At 42.9% G+C, this 19,524-nt stretch overlaps 1 protein-coding gene across 1 annotated transcript in view; it reads left to right on the plus strand.

Moving 5' to 3' along the window:
* The window catches only part of SMG5 (SMG5 nonsense mediated mRNA decay factor), a 2,571,376-nt gene that overhangs the window by 1,845,556 nt on the left and 706,296 nt on the right, over nt 1–19,524 (plus strand). The window contains exon 15 of the mRNA XM_044079814.1: nt 9,870–10,045. Coding sequence (XP_043935749.1) covers nt 9,870–10,045 — 176 coding nt within the window. The remainder of the gene's footprint in view (nt 1–9,869; nt 10,046–19,524) is intronic.

Raw genomic sequence — 19,524 nt, forward strand, 5'->3', positions numbered from 1 at the left:
TCTTTCCCTGTTCCATCCCCCTGTTAGGGTGTGTGTGTTGGTTTATAGAATACCTTTTGGTATTTTATTTAACTTAATTTTGACTGGTGTGTGTGTGTGTTTTTCAGCACCATGTCAAAGGAGAGGGTCTCAGGTTTTAAGAAGTGTGACTCGTGCTGTCAGAAGATGTCTCTGACAGGCGGTCACACTTCTTGCCTGTATTGGGCCCTCTTCACCTGCAGGACTCCTGTGCTATTTGTCCTCCTTCAGCCAGAGAGTCCTGCAGGAGAGAATAAACTGATTCTTAGGGGCCTTCTTAAGCCGGAGGGCTCTCCGGCTAAGTCGGCTCCACCAAAATCAGTAAAACCTTCAAGGCCCAGGCTTCTGTATCTAAGCCTGCGGCCTCGGCTCCGACTTCGTGCTGAGTGATCGGCTGGAGCCGATTCTAGCTAGCCTTCGGCACCGATGGCTATCGGTGCCGAATCTGTATTGACCAGATCGGCTCCGACACCCATGTGGCACAGGCATCGGTGTCGGCTCGGCTCCGACACCGTTACTTTGGTGGCTGTATCGGCTCGGCTGGAGCCGATACATCGAGCTTCCTGTCGGCTCCGAGAGGTCGGCTCCGACAGGATCTATGGTATCGGCTCCGATGGCTCATTCCAGGAAGAGGTCTCCTTCCTTGGAGCCGATACTTCGGCGGCCACCTCTTCTATCGAACGGAGCCCGAGCCGATCTTCAAGGTCATCCAGGTTGTCAGATCATGACCTAGAGAGTGGTCAGTAGATTACTCAAGTCACAGGTACTGGCCCAAATGTTACACACTCAACAGGCGACTGTTGGTCCACACCCGTTACAGTTCCTACTTCAACTCTACCTCAGAGCTTGGAGTTGGAGTCTTCGGAATGGTTACTGCTACGGCTGGAGGACAGATACCCCTTCTGTTCCTTCAGCCTCTACTCTTATCTCCTCTTGAGACCTTCCTTAGAGGGATTCGGTGGTCGGGCTTCCATGGTCTCCTCCGAGGGTGAGTGGCATCGGACCCTTGTCGAACCGCTCTTCCCCTTGGAGCCTCGACCTTGGTGAGCTCGGCTCCGACATCTGCCTCGGAGACTTCCCTCGGTGGTCCCTGGGTTCCTAGCTCTTGGGCGGGTTCTCTCGGACCTGCCTGGGAGGGGAGCATTCGAGATGAAGAGTGTACTGGCCACTGGTATCAGTCAGCAGTCTGTTCCGTAGCTCCCTCCTCTATAGTACCTGTTGACATCTCTGCCACTTCTCTTGCTACAGGACCCAGAGATCCTCCGCCTCAGGTTTCCCCATTGGGAATTTCCCCTCTTCCGAGGATTCTCCTGATGTTTCGGGAGATCCTCCTAGGAAGAGGACTTGTAGAAGGCATGTAGACTCCCCAGTCTGTCACTTGATACTGACTTTGATGAGTCAGAGGGATCCCTAGATCCCCTCTGAGGATGTCTCCTTCTCAGACATCCTAGAACTTCTGAAACAGAGGGAAACTGGCCACCAACAATCCCTCTGAGGATGAGTCAGTATACCTAGAGGCGTTTGGATCTCGGCCCTCCACCTCCTGGGTATCTCCGCCTTCGACCCTTATGCAGGTGATTGCACGGCGTGGGCAGCTCCTGACTCTGTAGAGCCAGTCCCTAGGAGTCCTTCAAAATTTATCACTGCCCCGAGCGACAAACAATTCCTTACTAAGGGTGTCCCGCTGATGCCATGGTGGTGGCTGCGGCCACCAAAAGGAACTTGCAGATCCTTCCGTGCCGTCCATCCTCCTAATAAGGACTCTAGGACCATGGATAGGTGCGGATGTTTTCCTCAGCGACCTTTGCTATGCGTTCGCTGAATTACCTATGTCACTTCACCAGACTCCAAAGGGATATCCTGAAGGAGCTGGGAGAAGTAGTTCAGGATCCTACAGCTGCAGGGGCTCAAGAAAAATTGCTTCTCAGCTAGGAACCCTCAATTCCATTGCAAACTCCTCCATGCGGCTAATATCTTATGCTGCGGATGGAGTAGAGCCAGCAGGCACAGGTGTGGCTCTTAGACGCCAAGCCTGGATGCGGCTATGTGATTTTATGGATCCCTTTAAAGCGTCCTTCACAAATTCTCCCTTTGATGGGTCAGCTTTGTTTGGCCCTCAGGTGAAGGAAACCTTGACCAGGTGCGAGCAGGACGGCAAGACTCTTTCTGCTGTTGGAGTCCGTTTTCCACCCCTTCTAGGCCTTATCCCAAAGGACAGAAGGGTGGGAAGATGTGGTTCCAGTAAATCCCAAGGAGTCACGCCGCAGTTTACCCCTAGAGGCAGAGGGGTAAAATAACAGGCGCCTCTAGAGGCAGAGGGGGTCCAAGAACCAGGAAACAGGGAGCCTCTCTGACAAGCCCTTTCAGCATCCCTGAGGTGTTGCCCGGCTGTCCCTCCTTGGAGGCAGTCGGGAAGATTATCACTGTACCCAGAAGCCTGGCATTCCCTCACTCAAGACAGATGGGTACAGTCGATCATATCCAAGGGTTACATAATTCCTTTCGAGGAAAGTCCTTTCCCTCAAATTCCCTTCCAGATGTACCACCGGTCTAAGGGACATTGCAGAGTTAGAAATCGCAAAACTACTGCAAAAGAGCCATTCAGCCAGTTACAATAGACCATTCAGAGCCGGAATCTACTCAAGGTTCTTTTGGTCCCCAAAAGACGGAGACTGGAGACCAATATTGGATCTCAGCAGACTCAACAAGTCTGTCAGGAAGACAAGATTCGAATGGTCACTCTTCAGTCAATTCTGCCCTTCTTACAGAAGGACAACTGGATGTGCTCAATAGATCTTCAGGATCGTGCACTATCACATCAAAATTCACAGACGCCCAGGAGATTTCTCTTCGGCTGGGGTCCAGTCATTTCCAGTTCAGAGCCCTGCCCTTTGGTCTCACTACAGAGAGTGTTCACCAAATGCATGGCAGTGGTCACGGCTCACCTGAGACGTCAAGGATTCCAGGTGTTTCCGTATCTCGACGACTGGCTCCTGTCAGCCACCACCAGGCATCAGCTTATACAAGCCAGGGATTACACAATAGACCTTTGTTCTCATTTGGGCATCTCAACCAACTTCAAAAGTCATCCTTATCGCCCTGCCAGTCTATTACCTTCATAGGCGCAAACTTAAACACTGTTCGATGTCAGCTACCCTTACAGAACAAAGAGTTTCAGACATTCAGACTCATGTCAGGATCATTCTGGCCAGCAAGAAAATACAGGCCAGAATGGTTCTGAAGGTATTAGGTCTCATGGCTGCGCCATTACTCTTCTTCCTGGCTCGATTTTACATGCCTTCTTCAGTGGATGCTGTTCACACAGTGGTCATACCAGCAACTTCAAACCAGATTCTGGTGACACAGACATGCAAAGAACATCTTGCTTGGTGGATCACATCGTCTCAGGTTCACCAAGGCAGGTGCTTTGTACCTCCGTCCCTGATAGCCACTGTCACCACGGATGCCTCCCTGATCGGGTGGGGGTCATTATCAGGGCAGGATGGTTCATGGGGCGTGGCAACCGCTCGAGTACCATCTGCACATAAATGTCCTGGAGATGAGAGCAGTGCTTTTAACGTTGCAAGCCCTCAACGACTTTCTTCCGTAGGGACAATTGCAGTCCACACAGACAACATGTCTGTAGTTTGGTATATCAACAAACAGGGCGGAACCAAGTCCTACCCCTTGTGTCGAGAAGCTCAGACTTTGGCAATGGGCGATCTCCTCTCATCGGTTTCTGGTAGCAACGCATATCCCTGGGAAAACCAACTTTATAGCGGACAGATTGAGCAGAGCTATCCTCATGCCTCACGAGTGGTCTCTCAAGCAATCTATAGCGGAAGAGATTATTCTGGAATAGGCTCGCCCATGTTGCGCTCTTTTGCTACTCCCCAAAACAGCAAATGTCCAGACTTCTTCAGCTCTATCAGGCCATCCCCCCAGGGACGCTCTCTCTCAGGATAGGTCCCAGGGACTTACTTATGTCTTTCCTCCATTTACTCTGATCCCTCAGGTGATCCAGAAAGCTACCGTTTTGAGAGCCAAATTGATTCTCATTGCCCCTTACTGGCCTCGACAAGTTTGGTTCCCGTTCCTCCATCATCACCTTTTGGTGCAGCCATGGCATCTGGACCCAGTGCCAGATCTACTGATTCACCAATCCGGTCAGCTGCACCGTCAATCCCTCTCAACCTCACAGCATGGTTGCTCCACTTCCTTCCTTAGCCAGGCTTCCTTTGATCTCTAACCCAGTTAGAGACATCATAGTAGCTTCACTAAAATCCTCTACCAGGAGGATTTACACAAGCAAATGGAAACGTTTCTCTTATTGGGCTAAGGCCCAAAATATTGATCCTTTTACTGCCCTGTTCAGGCAGTTCTGGACTTCTTAGCAGAGATTTTTCATGCAGGCTCCTCTTCTTCCACAGTCAGGGTTCAATTGGCTGCTATTTCCAATTTTCATGTCGGGATAGCAGATCATAATATTATGTCCCATAGGCTCTGCAGGGCCTTCTTGAAGGGAATTTTCCTACTAAAACCTCCAATCAGGAATCCTCCTCCTCAGTGGGATCTAAATTTAGTGCTGACATCCTTGATTCTTCCCCTTGAGCCAGCTGTTTCTTGTTCCTGAAATATCTTTCTTGGAAAACGTTATTTCTAGTGGCTATTACATCTGCCAGGAGGGTGTCTGAACTTCATGCTCTTTCGCCCTATTTGGTTTTTCACAAAGACAGAGTATCTTTGAGAACTAACCCAACCTTTTTACCTAAGGTCGCCTTCAAAGAACAATTTGAATCAATCCATTGATCTCCGTATTTTTCCCTAACTACTCAGACAGAGCTGAACAAAAGCTACATTATCTTGATGTCCATCGTCAACTTAGATATTATTTGGACAGAACAAAAAATTTAGAAAATCTGATCAACTTTTTGTTTCCTATGGATAATAAAAAGGCCTTCCTGTTTCTAAAGTGACTTTGTCCAGATGGCTTTCTTCGGTCATCACTGAAATTTATACGCTCAGGGAAAACAGCTGTGCTCAAAACCTAAAGCACATTCAACTAGGAGTTTAGCTACTTCTACAGCTTTTCAAGCTAGACTTCCTTTGGACACTATTTGTGCAGCTGCCACTTGGGCTACTCCTCACACTTTTGTTTCCCATTACAAATTGGACTTGGCCTCCAGGGACAGAGCCAGTTTTGGCTCTACAGTCCTCAAGAGTTTGTTCCATTGAGCCACCCAGGATAGAGGTGCTAGGGACGGTCCCATCAAGCAAGAATGAAGGCGAGATTGACAACTTAACATTAAGAAGTTATGTACCTACCATAACGTTCCATGTTAGTTGTCTTCTCTTTCTTGCGACCCTCCCTCCTTCCCCTGGCCTGGACAGACCTTGTATAAGAAACTATTATGCTAAAGACCATTCAGACCTGGTCCTTTTTCCATCTGTAAGTTTCTTCTTCCTTTGGGAAGTATTTTATGCTTGGTGTTATTGCCCTTTGTCAACAAACGAGATCTGGGTACTTACCGCCTTGCATCATGGGATATGGGGCTGCCTCGAGCTGGTAAAAGTGACTCTCGAGCTTAGCAAGTGCGGATCGGCTCCGAACCCATCAAGCAAGAAAGAAGGCGAGAGAAGACAACTAACATGGAACGTTATGGTAGGTACATAACTTCTTATTTCATGCCGTTCAGTGACTACTTAAAACACAAACAGTGCAAATGCCACAGAACAGACTTTTAAAGTGCGTTTTACTGCTGCTGCTGTTTTTTTAGAATGGCTAAACTTCAGTCTTTTCTGAAGCCTGAATTGTACTACTTTGACTCCTCTCCCATCCTCCTTTACACCTAACTTCCCTAGCTGTGAAAGTGCTAAGGGTAATTTGAGCTGTTACCTGCTGTGATTTACAGCTCACAGCAGGAGACTTGACTCGTGTACTGTTTTCCTTGTTCTAGCCTTTACTTTCTGTATGGGTAGGGGAAGGACTAAAAAACTGTGACATCTCAGCATGGGTGGGTTTTTAGGCCAGTCATGATGATGTCAGTTTGAGGAGAGAATTGGCCAGAAAACTACCTGTATTCAGTGGCCTTGATGACATCAATGTATTGGAGACGGTAGCAAGCTTTCCCAGGGCGTGAAAGTGAAACCACCACAGTACAGTAAGGTACTGTTCTAGTGGAGAGAAACCATCAATTTAAAATATTTAAAATGCTGTGTTGCTTATTCATAGTAGGGGCAGTAAATAGGGAGAAAAAGGACAGAGAAGTTGAGCATTTAATAACAGAATTCTGTTCTTTAAGAGGGAAGAAGGTATTTATTCCCCATTGTTAATTTATGGAACATTGAATGAAGGACAGGAAGGAGTGAATAACAGAGATGGCAAATATGCGAATATCTTTGTTGCAACTTACTCTGTCGAACATGAGGAGGTAATTAGGATTTTCTCTAAGAATTTGAATATTTTAAGTAATTTCAATGACATGCTGGATGTGCTAGGTATGAAACCTAGTGTGGTATTTAGAAAAGGACAATCCTTTAAGGACATGTTGGATAGGATGGAGCTTAGTATTTCAACTCCTAGTGTGAAAAGGAAAGGAACTTACAAGTGTGGTTACTGCAAGCAATGTGACCATATTTCTGAAAGTAGTAGGGTTTCTATTAATGGTTATGTTTTTGATTTCTAAGGAGCAGTATATATGTTGCTCTCTGCCAACAGTGTAAAGCATTTTATATTGGGAAGACTATTAGGCACTTAAGGGAAAGAATTCATCAACATTTCTTTGATATAAAAAACAAAAATTATAAAATGCATTATATAGACATATTTCATGTAATGTAGGATATGTTTTTAAGTTTTTTGTCTTGGAAATGGTTCACAAGGATTTGAGGGGGGACCTTGGGAAGAGAGTTGAATTCAGAGAATTGTGGTGGCAGATAAAGTTAAATGCCAGTTTATTCCCAGGGATTATTTTGATTAATAGTGTATTGAAGCTCAAATCATTGTTTAAGGGAGGGAGGGGGTTTCTGGTCTCTCTCACTCTCACACACACACATATATATATATATATATATATATATATATATATATATATATATAAGGATTCCTATCAGATTATAGAAACTCCATAATACTGAAATCTTACAATGCTAAATTTCAACATACGGAACTGTAAAGTGGACAATATAAAACCAGAATAGGTGGGGGGCACAGCCCCCCTACTGTATACACTAACTCCAGGATCGCACTACAGTGGAGAAAAGGTATGCCCTTTTCCCCCACTGTAGTGCGATCCTGGAGTTAGTATATATAGTTATGGGGGCACAGCCCAAAGTGGGGGGTGTAGACCCCCACCTATTCTGGTTTTATATCGTCCATTTTACAATTCAGTATGTTGAAATTTAGCATTGTAAGATTTCAGTATTATGGGTTTCAGTCAAGTGATTTTTCAGTATTTTGAAATTTCCGTCTTATGGTCTCAGTCATATGAAGTTTCTATCATCTGATAGGGATCCATATATATAATACATACACACACATTTTTTTTGTTTTTATTAATTTTTTTTTTTACAATATGACAGCTTATTAGGATATATGTACTTTTGGGCACTGACTTTAATTTATGTGTATATTTTGTCATTAATTGATTTTGGTGCTGCATTCACTGGTTTGGAACACATGATTTTAATTTTTATTATTTAAATGATTGATTCAAACTCTGAAGTCTGTGGTTATAAGCAGACAAAAGCGCTCATTTTTTCAGTCCTATGAAATTAAGAAAAACGGACAAGTAATATCAAAGCTCACAGTTTCTAAATGGTTGTCTCATGCTATTGCTTTTGTTGTTACCACCATAACAAGACACTTTAATACAAAGTCAGCACTCACTCTGCCAGGGTTCCGGTTACTTCTCTGGGTTTTTGTGAAGGGGTAGACTCTAGAAGTATACTAGAGGCAGCAACTTGATCAACTATAAACACTTTTACCAAGCACTACAGATGAAATTTCTTAAGTCCAGATTAGGCTTTGCTAGGATTGCATTCCAGGAGCTTCTAGACTGTGATCCTTTTTTTCTTCCTCTCGTTCTAAGCTGTGGTATTCATCCCCATATAGCTTAGGCTACTGCAACAGTGATCTAATTATGAGCATAACATAGTTGTGTAAGCAAACTTAAAATAACAGGAGATGTTTGACTAGATCAGTGGTTCAGTAGCTGCGTCCTCATTTTTGGCTATGTTTAAGCCAGTGTGTTTTGTTAGTATTACAGTTCATGTCTGGCAGTGCTTTTGCCTTCTTTTCCACCTGAAGCAAGAAAACTCTTAACTTTTTGCACTCTAGCCACTGATTTTATACTGCCCTTTTTGAGGTGTACAGTGGCTAGGGCAGCTGACTGTCTGATCCAGTCCTTTCAACAGTGATTTATTTCTAACATCTACTGCTATAAGTTTACTTACACAACTGTACTGTTTAGTATTGTAACTGTAGAGTACCTGTATTTTCCAAATCGATCAGATAACTTGTTATACTCAGCCTTAAGCTTTTCAGCATAACTGTGTATTATGATTTGATTTAGACTAGATATATGCTGTCAGGTATAGCCCAGCTTTTGCAGCACTGTTAAATCATACATGATTGCCAGCATGAATTAAACACAGATTGTAATAAGCTGCAAAGCAGTTGCACTTGATAGTCAATAGTGCCTAATATAGATGAGAAATTAGTCTAATCTGATTTTTTTTAATCATGTTTTTCTTTCGGCTTTTCCCGGTTAGGGGTCGCCACAGCGGAACTCCGGTCCGCTAATGATTGGCAGATTTTTTTAAGGGTGCTGAGGCACCAGCTCAACGCCCAACCTTCAGTGAAGGCAAGCCCACTCATGCATGTCTTTTGGAGGCCACTTGACCATGGGGAGGACATGCAGACTCCACACAGAAGGCGCTCCAGCCGAGAATCGAATGGGAGAACCTCTTGCCATGAGGCAACAACGCTACCGCTGCACCACCGCAGCTTGATTTTTTGAGTCAAGTAATGTAGTAATACTTAACAGCTTTATATATTTGTGTTTTATGTATTGTCAAACTGTCAATAAAAACCTTTGTGAAATTTGTAAGATGTTGCTGCTGAAACTGAGCTACCTCATACAACACAATGCAAGATTTAAGTGATTAAAGTATTAGCACAAGTATAGGAGGACTGTTGATGTATTGCTTTTCAGCTGTGACAGGCTTCCCAAACAGTCATATTTCTGTTTCTGTAACCCTCCGCTACTCACTGTTCTTCCTCTTTGGTTCTGTCCACATACCTATAGAATCTCTTATTTTCCAGCTCTTTCTCCCTTCCTAGAGGCATTGAGCATACCCCCTCGTCATCTTTTTTTCCCCTCATATTCTAAACATTCAGTGCTCTTTATCATATTTGTGGCCACTCCATCCTCATGTTTTCAAGTAGCTCAATGTTATTTTCCTGAATGACCGCCACAGTTTTTTGTAGAATTTTATTTTTGTGTATTTTGCTTCACGTTGATTAACTGGGTGGACTAGATGATCACACGACCCTTTGTAGCTATTTCCCAGTGTATCATGTGAAAACTATTACATGAATGAACAATATTGTTTACCTGCATGTAGAAGCACATACACAAAAGATGGCATGTCGAAGGAGGTTTTAGTACACACACTTTTCTGGCATTTTAGAATAAAGTATATAAACTATGGTACAAGCAATATGTAGGTGGATGCTAAGAAAGCAATTGTAGCTGGGATGATGCACTAAACTGCTGCTGATGTTTAGTAGCACGCTACAAGTCTGTGGTTCCACACCCTGGTAATATGTTATTTTCTTCCTTTTTCAGGAATTCCACTGTGCAGTGAGCTGAAGCAGCTAGTGATGAGTTGTGAACAACCTGATTTAGGAAGAAACCTAGTGCTTCTTGAAGATATCACTCTTCGCAACCTGCCTGCTTTGAAGAATGCACATCGAACTTTGCACTTTGAACATACTAGACTATATTTATCTGCACTAGAGGAGGTGAGCATGTTTCCTTCAAGGGCAGTATAAATAAAGTTCATATCAGAAGTATTCTCGAATTCTTAAAGAACAATCTTTTTGTTTTCTTAGTGGACCTTGTGGATGTTGTGAAGAAACATATTTGAACTTATTTGCTATGGGATTGGGTTAAAATAACTGGTACTGGCTGCTTCACATTGTTCCAATTCTGATTTGCTGACAATGTGAAGGTGAGGTCAGTTCTCCCCACCTCTGCATGTTTTTAATGTATGTGATGCCTGCATTGGTACTGTAAACTTGCTTTCCTAACTGGAATTGTAGATTGCGTCCTCCTCAGTGCCATTTTTAAAACTTACACAAAAAGAAGTTGTACATCACTGGTATTGGAATGAGTCTTTGCTTGTCCTGCAAATTGTAACATATGAGATGTACCAGTTATTTTTTAGGAGGGCTTTTTATCTTTGCAAAGTGCTACCTCTACTCAGAACTGGATAGAATAACTGTCGGAGCTAAAACAGCTATGGCTTTGAATTCAGATGAGTAGTTTTTCCTGCCCCCCCCCCAAAGTGATTTTTTTAACTTCACTGTAAGAGTGCCTAAATTGTGGACTATTTGTTAAGGGATAGCAGACTATACGACCTGCATGGAATGTAGAAGGATTGGGGATGAAAGAAAATGTTGAAAGACTCTATATCTATAGTTAGTGTAAGTTTTAACTCTTCATAAGGGTAACGTTTACATGCATCAAGCAAGAATACAAGGTTATGGGGGGAGAAAATAATAGAATGCTGTCTCTGTATAGTGTGTGGGTATAACAAAGGTTGAGAGATACTTCACCCAGTGCTATGCTCCCCATCCTTGAAAAAGTGATTAATCTTGTAGGAAAAATATAGCAAAGTGCAGCAAAAATAGTATGTAGCTTGCATTTAAGAGAGAGCAGCGAGAAGGGTTCAGGGAGCTTTATAATACAGTTAAAAGAATAAAAAAGGTAATACAGAAATATACAAATGCCTTAAAATTTTTATAAAGCTGTTTATGAGCAGGTAAGTGGGCTGGTTCCAAAGCAAATCTTTTCAAACAATACCTTCTTTCAAAATTAATACAAATAAAAATAATTATGCAAAATATTACGTTTATAAAGCAGCAGACATCATAAAGATTAAACCTACAAGAAAATGGGGAAATGAGATGTTACCAGTAGAAATATACATTAAATAGGCAGGAACTGACTGGAAGTAACTGGAGGAAACTAACAAAGGTACTGTGTTGTTGGGATTTTACAAGTTGGCAGGTAAAAAAAATGATAATGTGGGAAGAAGCCAAGCAGCTGTGTGATCTGCAGTTCAGAGATTATCTTCTGTACTGGGACTGTTGGCAGAATGTTGGCAGAAAGAGAGTAGAGTATTGTATAAAATATTAGCTCTGGTAGGTTTTGTACTGGCACCAAGATTAGAAAATCTGTTAAGGGGATAATTATTAGTGCTTATCAAATATCATGATAGCTTTAAGAATAAATCAGAGGAGATTAAAACATACTGGGAAGGGATCATTGGAATGGCAGGTTACATAACCGTAAGGAGAAAACTAAAAGGCCTCTAAGAAAGTTCAGATCATATGCCTGGATGTGTTTGCATAGACAGTTTTATACTCCAAGCAGATTTTAGAGGATTGTTCCTCAAACCAAGTGCAGATGTTGGAAATGTGAAGGGAATTGGGAATGTTCTTTCATAATGTGGAGAGTTAAATGAGTGCAAGGACTCCCTCCAGAATGTCTTGATACAATTGTTCGGGGAGCATACATTAACTAAGTAGGTGATGTTATGAAGTTATTGTCTTGGTTTAGAATTGTTGAGGCATAGAAAGGCTTTATTAAGTTTATTACTAGTGGCCAAAAAAGCAATTACACAGTGAAGTATTGAATGTTGTAAAGGAAATAAAAGAAGTAAGAGATGGAGTCATTAATAGATGGGGAAGTAATTTTCACACAAAAAAATGTACATTTGGGAAGAATATATACAAAGCAATGCTGAAGTAGATAACTAAAATAAGTAGGTTGGTAGGAGTTGTAAACTATTTGTGTATATAGTTATGCATGAGAGTATAGAATAGGCTTTTGTTGGAAATTGTGCTTGTAAAACATGCACATGATAATGGAACATCCTCTCATGATTTCATTTTTCATTAGTGTGTCAGCTCATTTTACAAATTAATGTAATGAATAAAATTTAAAAAAGTAGCAACAATTGTACAATGACAGAATGTAGTACGCTTAGGTTGTAGCTGAAAACACGACAGAGCATTTTAGAAGTTACAGTAACAAACTATGTACAGGCAGGTAATTAGGGATCTAGATTTCTAGTAATACAGGTGGTATCATTTCAAGTATGATGTGTAGTATAATGATTGTGTGGGTTACTGTGGTGATCACAGTTTTAGGGAAATCTGCTGCAGGCTAAGTTCTGGTGTTCGACCAGACTTTCAGAGCTTGAGTAACTGTCCTCTCTCAGCCTGACATATCCGTACCTCAGATGTCATCATGTGCATGGTGTAAAGGTTACATCCACACATGCCATCTTCAGTTCTTTCCTGCTGTATTAACTCATGTATAGTGCACTGCTTAGCACACACGCACTGTGTTTGTCATTCCATTGGTCGTGGCTTCTATCAAAAAGCATAGCTGGCAATTACCCCATTAGGGACCCCTTTACTGCTGTTCTACAGAGTCTCTTGTTGTTTGGATTTGAAGATGCCAGATCTGTTACAACTACTTTTGTAGTCATTGTGTTTATTATTTGGGGTTAGGTCATAACATCACTGATTTTAGTGTTTGTCAAAGATTCAGATCCAAGATTATCAGGACAAGTTTGAAAGGCAAATCCTGGCCCAAAAAAATATTTGCCATTTTAGGGAAGTCTCCCATGTCCTTGGGAGTCACATACCTAACTGCACAGATGGCATCATAACATCCCCCTCCATTTACATTTTTACATGGGGTTGGGGAGTCACATCCACATTAGTCAATGTGATTGAATCACCTAGAGCCAGTGGTTATACCACCGGGTGGCTAGCAGGTGTCCTGTCAGAAAAAGGTAAAGGAGACCCCTTAGGCTCCTAGATTGGAGAATGTCAGCTTTGTTGAGGCACTGAATGAACCTATAGCCCTGACTTCTGTTATAGCTAAGTCTTCTGATGGTGTATCTTCAGAGGGTCACCGCACCATCCATCAGTCCAAGTATGTCCCACCAGATCAAATAACCACGAAGGGTGATGACTGTAGATAAGAAATGCATGTGACCTGTGGCACAGACTGATTGTTGCACAATGGGAGGGTGGTATTCGTTTGGTGGTTGTCAACAAGCACATGTAGCTGCTAAGAAATAGGAACCTGAGACTGCACTGGTTCCTATTAGGGTTCTAAGTTTAGTGAGCAACTCTGGCACTTGGTACAAGCAGGGGAGAATGATTGTGTCTATTCTAGGGAGGGAGTGCATGTGTCCAGGGACATAAGTGCATTGTGCCTTCTGTGGGTGAGCAGGTTGTCCTGCTGACACCAATCTCTTCCAGCTCAACGTTCAACCTTCAACGAAGGCACGCCCATTTACGCATGTCTTTCGAACGCCCACCCAAATGCGGGGAGGACATGCAGACTCCACACAGATCTGTAAAGTAAAGAGAATAAATACTAAAAAGGACACAGCTTTGTTATGTAACAGATTACAGAGAATGATACATTTTTTCCATCAGAAAACCTTCAGCCTACAGAAAAAGGCAGCATGTTTCCAAAAGAGAAGGTAGAAAAAAGAGGTAAGGGGCAGGTGAATAGGAAGAAAACGAAAGTGAACATGAAAGGATAGAAGAACATTACTGTAAGAAAAAGAGGAGAAAGATGGACATTGACAGCATGGCTCAAACTGTGGATGTACAAAGCCAGCTGGGTGAGAATTGAATGCTTGCAAATGTAATCTGCAATGAAAACAGTGGGATTAATAAGACCAACAATGATGAAGATCATTCTTTAGTGACAATTGATAGAGCAGATATTACTGAATTAGAAGTTGAAGATTCTTCAGATCTGGTCAGAAAATATATTCTTGTAATTCGAGATTCAATTATTAGAGCAGCTGATACTTACATTTGCAGAGAAAATAACGAACATTGAATCGTGTTATACTTGCCAAGAGCAAAAGTAGAGGATGTTAAACAAGTCTTAATGTAAGGAAGTATGGATCTGTTTTTATTCATGTCCGTACAAATCATTTCTCCCACAAGGACTCTCTGACTGTTAGTAGGGAACTTGGCCATCTTGGATAGTATAGCTTGTACTGGTGTTAGAACATATTTTTCACAAATCGCATATAGAAAAGAGTGAGGTAACCATGAATGAAATGATTTTTTGTGCAAATACTTGCATGAAAAAATGTCCCGTTTTTAAAAATGGAAATGTGTAGAGCATGCAAGCTTAATTTTGGGCACACATGTTCGGACAGGGTGGTGTGCATTTGTCAAGATCAGGGAAGAGAATATTTGCAGCAGATATTTTGCAGTATTTGACAAACACAAGGCAGGATTTTTGCCATTATGAAATTTTCACAGTTCACAGATAGCAACATTTGATGCAGCTCTAGTTGTTAATGCTAGGAGCATTAATAATAAAGTTTTATTTTTGGAAAATTTGCTACATTCCCATAAGATTGATGATGATGTTTGTGAAACATGGTTAAAGAGCAACAACTTCTTCTTCCGACTTTTCCCAGTTAGGGGTCGCCACAGCGGATCACCTGTTTCCATTTCTTCCTGTCCTCTGCATCCCCCCCCCCCCCAAGCTTTCCAGCAAAGTTTGCTTGTTTTCCTAACTAGAGAGCAGTAGCCTACTCTTGGGTTTTGGGCATCATCAAAAATGGGCACAGGCTTCAATGGGAATTCCTTTCAAGTTCCTTCTGGTATATCACAGGTCCCTTCAAGCCAACATCATCTGTTATTTTTCTAATAATTTTCAAACTCTTCAGTCAGGGAGTAATAGAACCTGTCCCTCACCATCTAAGAGAAAAAAGATTGGAATACTTTAAACTTTTTGTCTGTCTGTTCTTTCCCAGAACTTTATCGGTTACCTTGGAACTGAAGGATGCTTATCTGATTTCACTATTCATCCAGACAGCAGAACGTTTTGAAATTGTGTTGTGGGATAGCACTTTAAACTGCTTTGTGTTTTGGGATTTCCAGTGCTTCAGGGAGTTCAGTGTCTAGCCTCTATTAAAGCATTCTGCAGACTCAAAGGCATCTACAGCTACCCTTATGTGTACAGCTTCCTCATTCAGGCCACTTAAAATGATTCTTCAGGATTTACAGTTCACCATTAACCTTTTCTCAACTCATTGTTCACTCTGTTGTCTAACAAATCCAGTGTATATCTGTCTCTAGTGTTCTTGGGATCATGATATGTCATCATAATTCATCCACCACAATGGCCTTTTTCCTTTGGAAAAAAAGTCTAATTCTTGACACAGTAGCTTGCATCAGAGATTGAGAGCCATAATGCTTATTGTATTCATAATCCAAATGACTCATTTTACCAGACACTAGGAGGAAAATTCTGGTGTACCTGAAGTTTGTTTGGCCACAACACTGTCTCCCTTTTTCCCCAATTCCACTCTTGCCATTTGTAAAGAAAGAACTGTTTTGGTGGATCCTCCAAATAGTTAACCTAGGAGTCCCCTTTCTTATCCCCCCTACTTTCCAGAGGGTGTGGATAGATAATTCAGTCCCGGTCTTGGAGCTCGATCAAAATGTTTCAAAGAACAGGTTGTTTGATGTTTACATGCTCTTTCCTGTCCTGGTTGGAAGAAAATAAACCCTTGATCTTTTCTGTCCAGACTTTTCATTACCTTTGAACTTCAGGGACACATGAAATTTAAACAGACAACACTACAGTCTTTGTGGTACATTTAAAACAAGGGAGAACAAAGTCCTACTACTACCATCTAGGCTGACAAGGATAGATTGGTGTATTGCACCACAGTCTTTTAATCCAAACAGTGTATATTCTGTCAAAACTGAAATAAATCTCCAACTACTTGAGCAACTCCATGGCATAAGTGGGGAGCACATTTGGTAGATCTCTCTACCTCCAGTCTGAATGTTTTGCTTGAGAACCATTTACAGTGAAGCCCAGGGAATAGATCCCCTTCTTCGACTCGGACAATACTAAAGCTCGAGAGCATTTACTGGCTCAAGGTGAACCCCTATCCCATGGTGCCTCAAGGCAATTCCCCAGATCTTATTTGCCGTGAAAGCTTCAAAGTTGTCTCCTTACTGGCTCACTGGCTAAGTAGATGATGTTTTGATAAATCTTGATATTTTCTCTAGTTTTTCTTTATTATTCTATCTAAATAGTTATCCCATACCTGTGTGATTGTAGTAAGTGCTTGATCCCCTGTCCCACTGTCTTAGGATTGTATGACCCGTTTTAGTTAGAGGGCCGTAGTTGCCCATTTAAATTAGAGGGCCTTTTCTCTCTGAGTGCTAGACTGTCTTCTTTAAAAAAAAAAAAAAAAAAAAAAATCTTCTCTTCATAGCTTTCCCTCATTGTTATTGTTCTATTGGTTAGCTTTGTTTTTTTCTTTCTCAGCAATATGTCCAAAGAAAAAGACAGAGAATATAAGAAACACCACCCTTCTGGGTTCAAGAAATGCGATGCATTCCCAAAAAATGTCATTGACTGACAGTCACACCAGCTGTGTGTGCTGCCTTGGAGAGGCTCATTTACAAGAACCCTGTACTTTGTCAAGCCTTCAGTACTAGGGTTCTTAATGAGAGAAAACGAAAATTGATTGACAGGGGTCTTATGACTAGTTCCTTCCAGGAGCAGCTGAAACTTGGTCAGACAGTTCCCAAAACTGTGAAGAGAAAATCTCCATCGGTTCCAGCTTCGGAGCTATCAAAGAAGTCTAAAGCGATGGAGCCGAGGAGTTTTGGCTCTGATTCCGCTTCTTCTGTCTTGGTGCCGTCTGTTTCCTCGGTGCCGAGGCAGCCTTCGGTATTGAGACATTCACCAGTTCTGGACCCTGTCTCACCTACTATGAGATTTCCTATATTAGAGAGGAGGAGATCTCCTATCTCCACCCATTCCTCTAGGACACTTTCGGATGAGGATATCGAGCGGGTGGTGAAGAGGTTGCTCTGTGACCAGGCTCTGGCTAAAAAGTTAGCTCTTCCAGACCCAAAGGCTTCGGATCCATCCTATCTTCAGACTACTGCGCTCCTTTGACTGCTTTGCTCTCTGAGTTGAACACTTCAGGTCATTCTGTGCTGGATCCTTCGGTTCCAAGAATTCTTCCTGCTTCCTCGGAACTGATAACTCTATCCTCGTCTGCTCAGTCTGGAGCCGAGGGGTCTGGGAGTCGACGCTCTCGAGCAGACTCCGAGAGGGATAGTCACCCCATTTTTTCTTCAGAACCGACCCTCCCTCTCAGTGCTTCGGCTCGATTGAGCTAGGTTCCCACTTCTGCTTCGGAACCTGTCCCTCCTGCTCAGAGCGGAGGTCTTCTTTGGAGCGGTGTGGAAAGGCTTTTGAAGCAGTAGAGAAAGCTTTGTCCAGTGCCAAATCTCACCAGCAGCCGGTAGCAACCTCTTCTCCCCCACCTCCCCCTCAGAGTAGGGAAGCAGAGACTCCCCTGTTCTGAGACCTCCCCAGATTATCCCACTGGGAGCTCCCTCGGAAGAGACTTTGTAAGAGGAAGCACATTGACTCACCTGAGTCTGTCACGTCAGACACTAATTTGGATGAGTCAAAAGGGTCCCCAGGATCACTCTCTGAGGATGTGTCTTTTGCAGACATGCTTGAAATCCTTAGAGGGGTGATTGGAAGACCTCTAACCCTACTGAGGACGAATCAGTGTGCCTTGAGGCCTTTGGTTCCCGACCTTCCACCTCCTGGGTGTCACCGAAATATGACCAACTCTTGGGGGCCATATCCCGGAAAGCTTGGACCTCCCCGGACACAGTGGAGCCCATTCTGAGGAGGCCAAACAAATTTGTGACCGCTCCGGAAGACGCATCCTTTCTTTCTAAGGGAGTTCCTGTGGATGCTATGGTGGTAGCAGCGCCACAAAAAAGGAGTTTTCTAAGACATATTCAAATATCCATCCTCCTAATAAAGAGTCCAGGACGATGGATAGGTATGGAAAGCGTACCTTCTCTTCAGCAGCATTTACCTTATGTTCACTGAATTACTTGTCCCATTTTACTAGACTTCAAAGGGATCCTCCTGAAGGAGTTGGGAGATACCCTTCATGGTTCAGTAGCTTCGGGATTCATGGACAAGGTATCTGCACAGCTCTCCACCCTTATATCTATGGCTAACTCCTCCCTGAGGCTGATTTCCTGTGCAGCTGATGGAGTGAGCAGGGCAGCCACAGCAGGAATTTCTCTTAGGAGACGTTCCTGGATGCTTCTGTGAAACTTCATGGAATCCTTTGTCTGCCTTTACCAACATCCCCTTTGATGGTTCAACTCTTTTTGGACCACAGGTAAGAGAGACTTTGACCAGGTGCGAGCAGGAATGGGAAAACTTTATCTGCTGTGAGAGTCCGTTTCTCCTTTCCTTCTAGACCCTATCCCAAGGTCAAACAGGATGGAAACTGTGGTTCTGCAAATCCCAAAAAGGTTTCCCTCAGACACAAGGTCAACCCTCCCCTAGAGGCAGAGGAGGTCTGCAACATCAGGGAGATAGAGATACTTTCTCTTATCATCCCTTCTATCGCCTCTGAGGGAGTTGCCTGACTGTCATTCTCTGGAGGCAGTCGGGGTCGTCTTTCACTGTACCCAAGCACCTGGCTAGAAATTTCCTAAGATCTTTGGGTACAAACCATAATTTCCAGAGGTTATCTTATTCCCTTTGTTTCCAATCCCCCAGTAAACCGGTCTCTACCAGATGGTACCACCCATTCAGTTAGACTGTGCAACATCAGAGGTCATCTCGCTGCTTCAAAAGAGTCATCCAAGAAGTCCCCACAGAGCAAATAGGATCCAGAACTTACTCACAATTCTTTTTAGTTCCAAAAAAGACAAGGAACATCTCTGCAAACTCAACAAGTCTGTAAAGAAATCAAAGTTCCATATGATCACTCTGCAGTCAGTATTTCCCTTTATCGGGAAAGACAATTGGATGTGCTCCATAGATCTTCAGGACGTGTACTACCATATCAAAATGGACAGGTGCTCCAGAAGACATCTACGCTTTTGGCTGGGAGCCAGTCATTTTCAATTTAGAACACTGCCCTTTGGCCTCATTACAGCTTCCAGAGTGTTCACCAAATGCATGGTAGTGATAACGGCTGACATGAGACGTCAAAGATTCCAGGTGTTTTCGTACCTAGATGACTGGCTCCTCACTGCTACCACCAAGCACCAACTAATCAGAACCAGGGACGAGACTCTATCCTTGTGTGCCAGATTAGGCATAACAATAAATCTAAAAAATCAGCGCATCTCCATCACAGCGC

Source organism: Protopterus annectens, chromosome 8.part0 (genome assembly GCF_019279795.1).
Source record: "Protopterus annectens isolate FY-2018-M chromosome 8.part0, PAN1.0, whole genome shotgun sequence".
Classification (NCBI taxonomy): Eukaryota; Metazoa; Chordata; order Ceratodontiformes; family Protopteridae; genus Protopterus; species Protopterus annectens.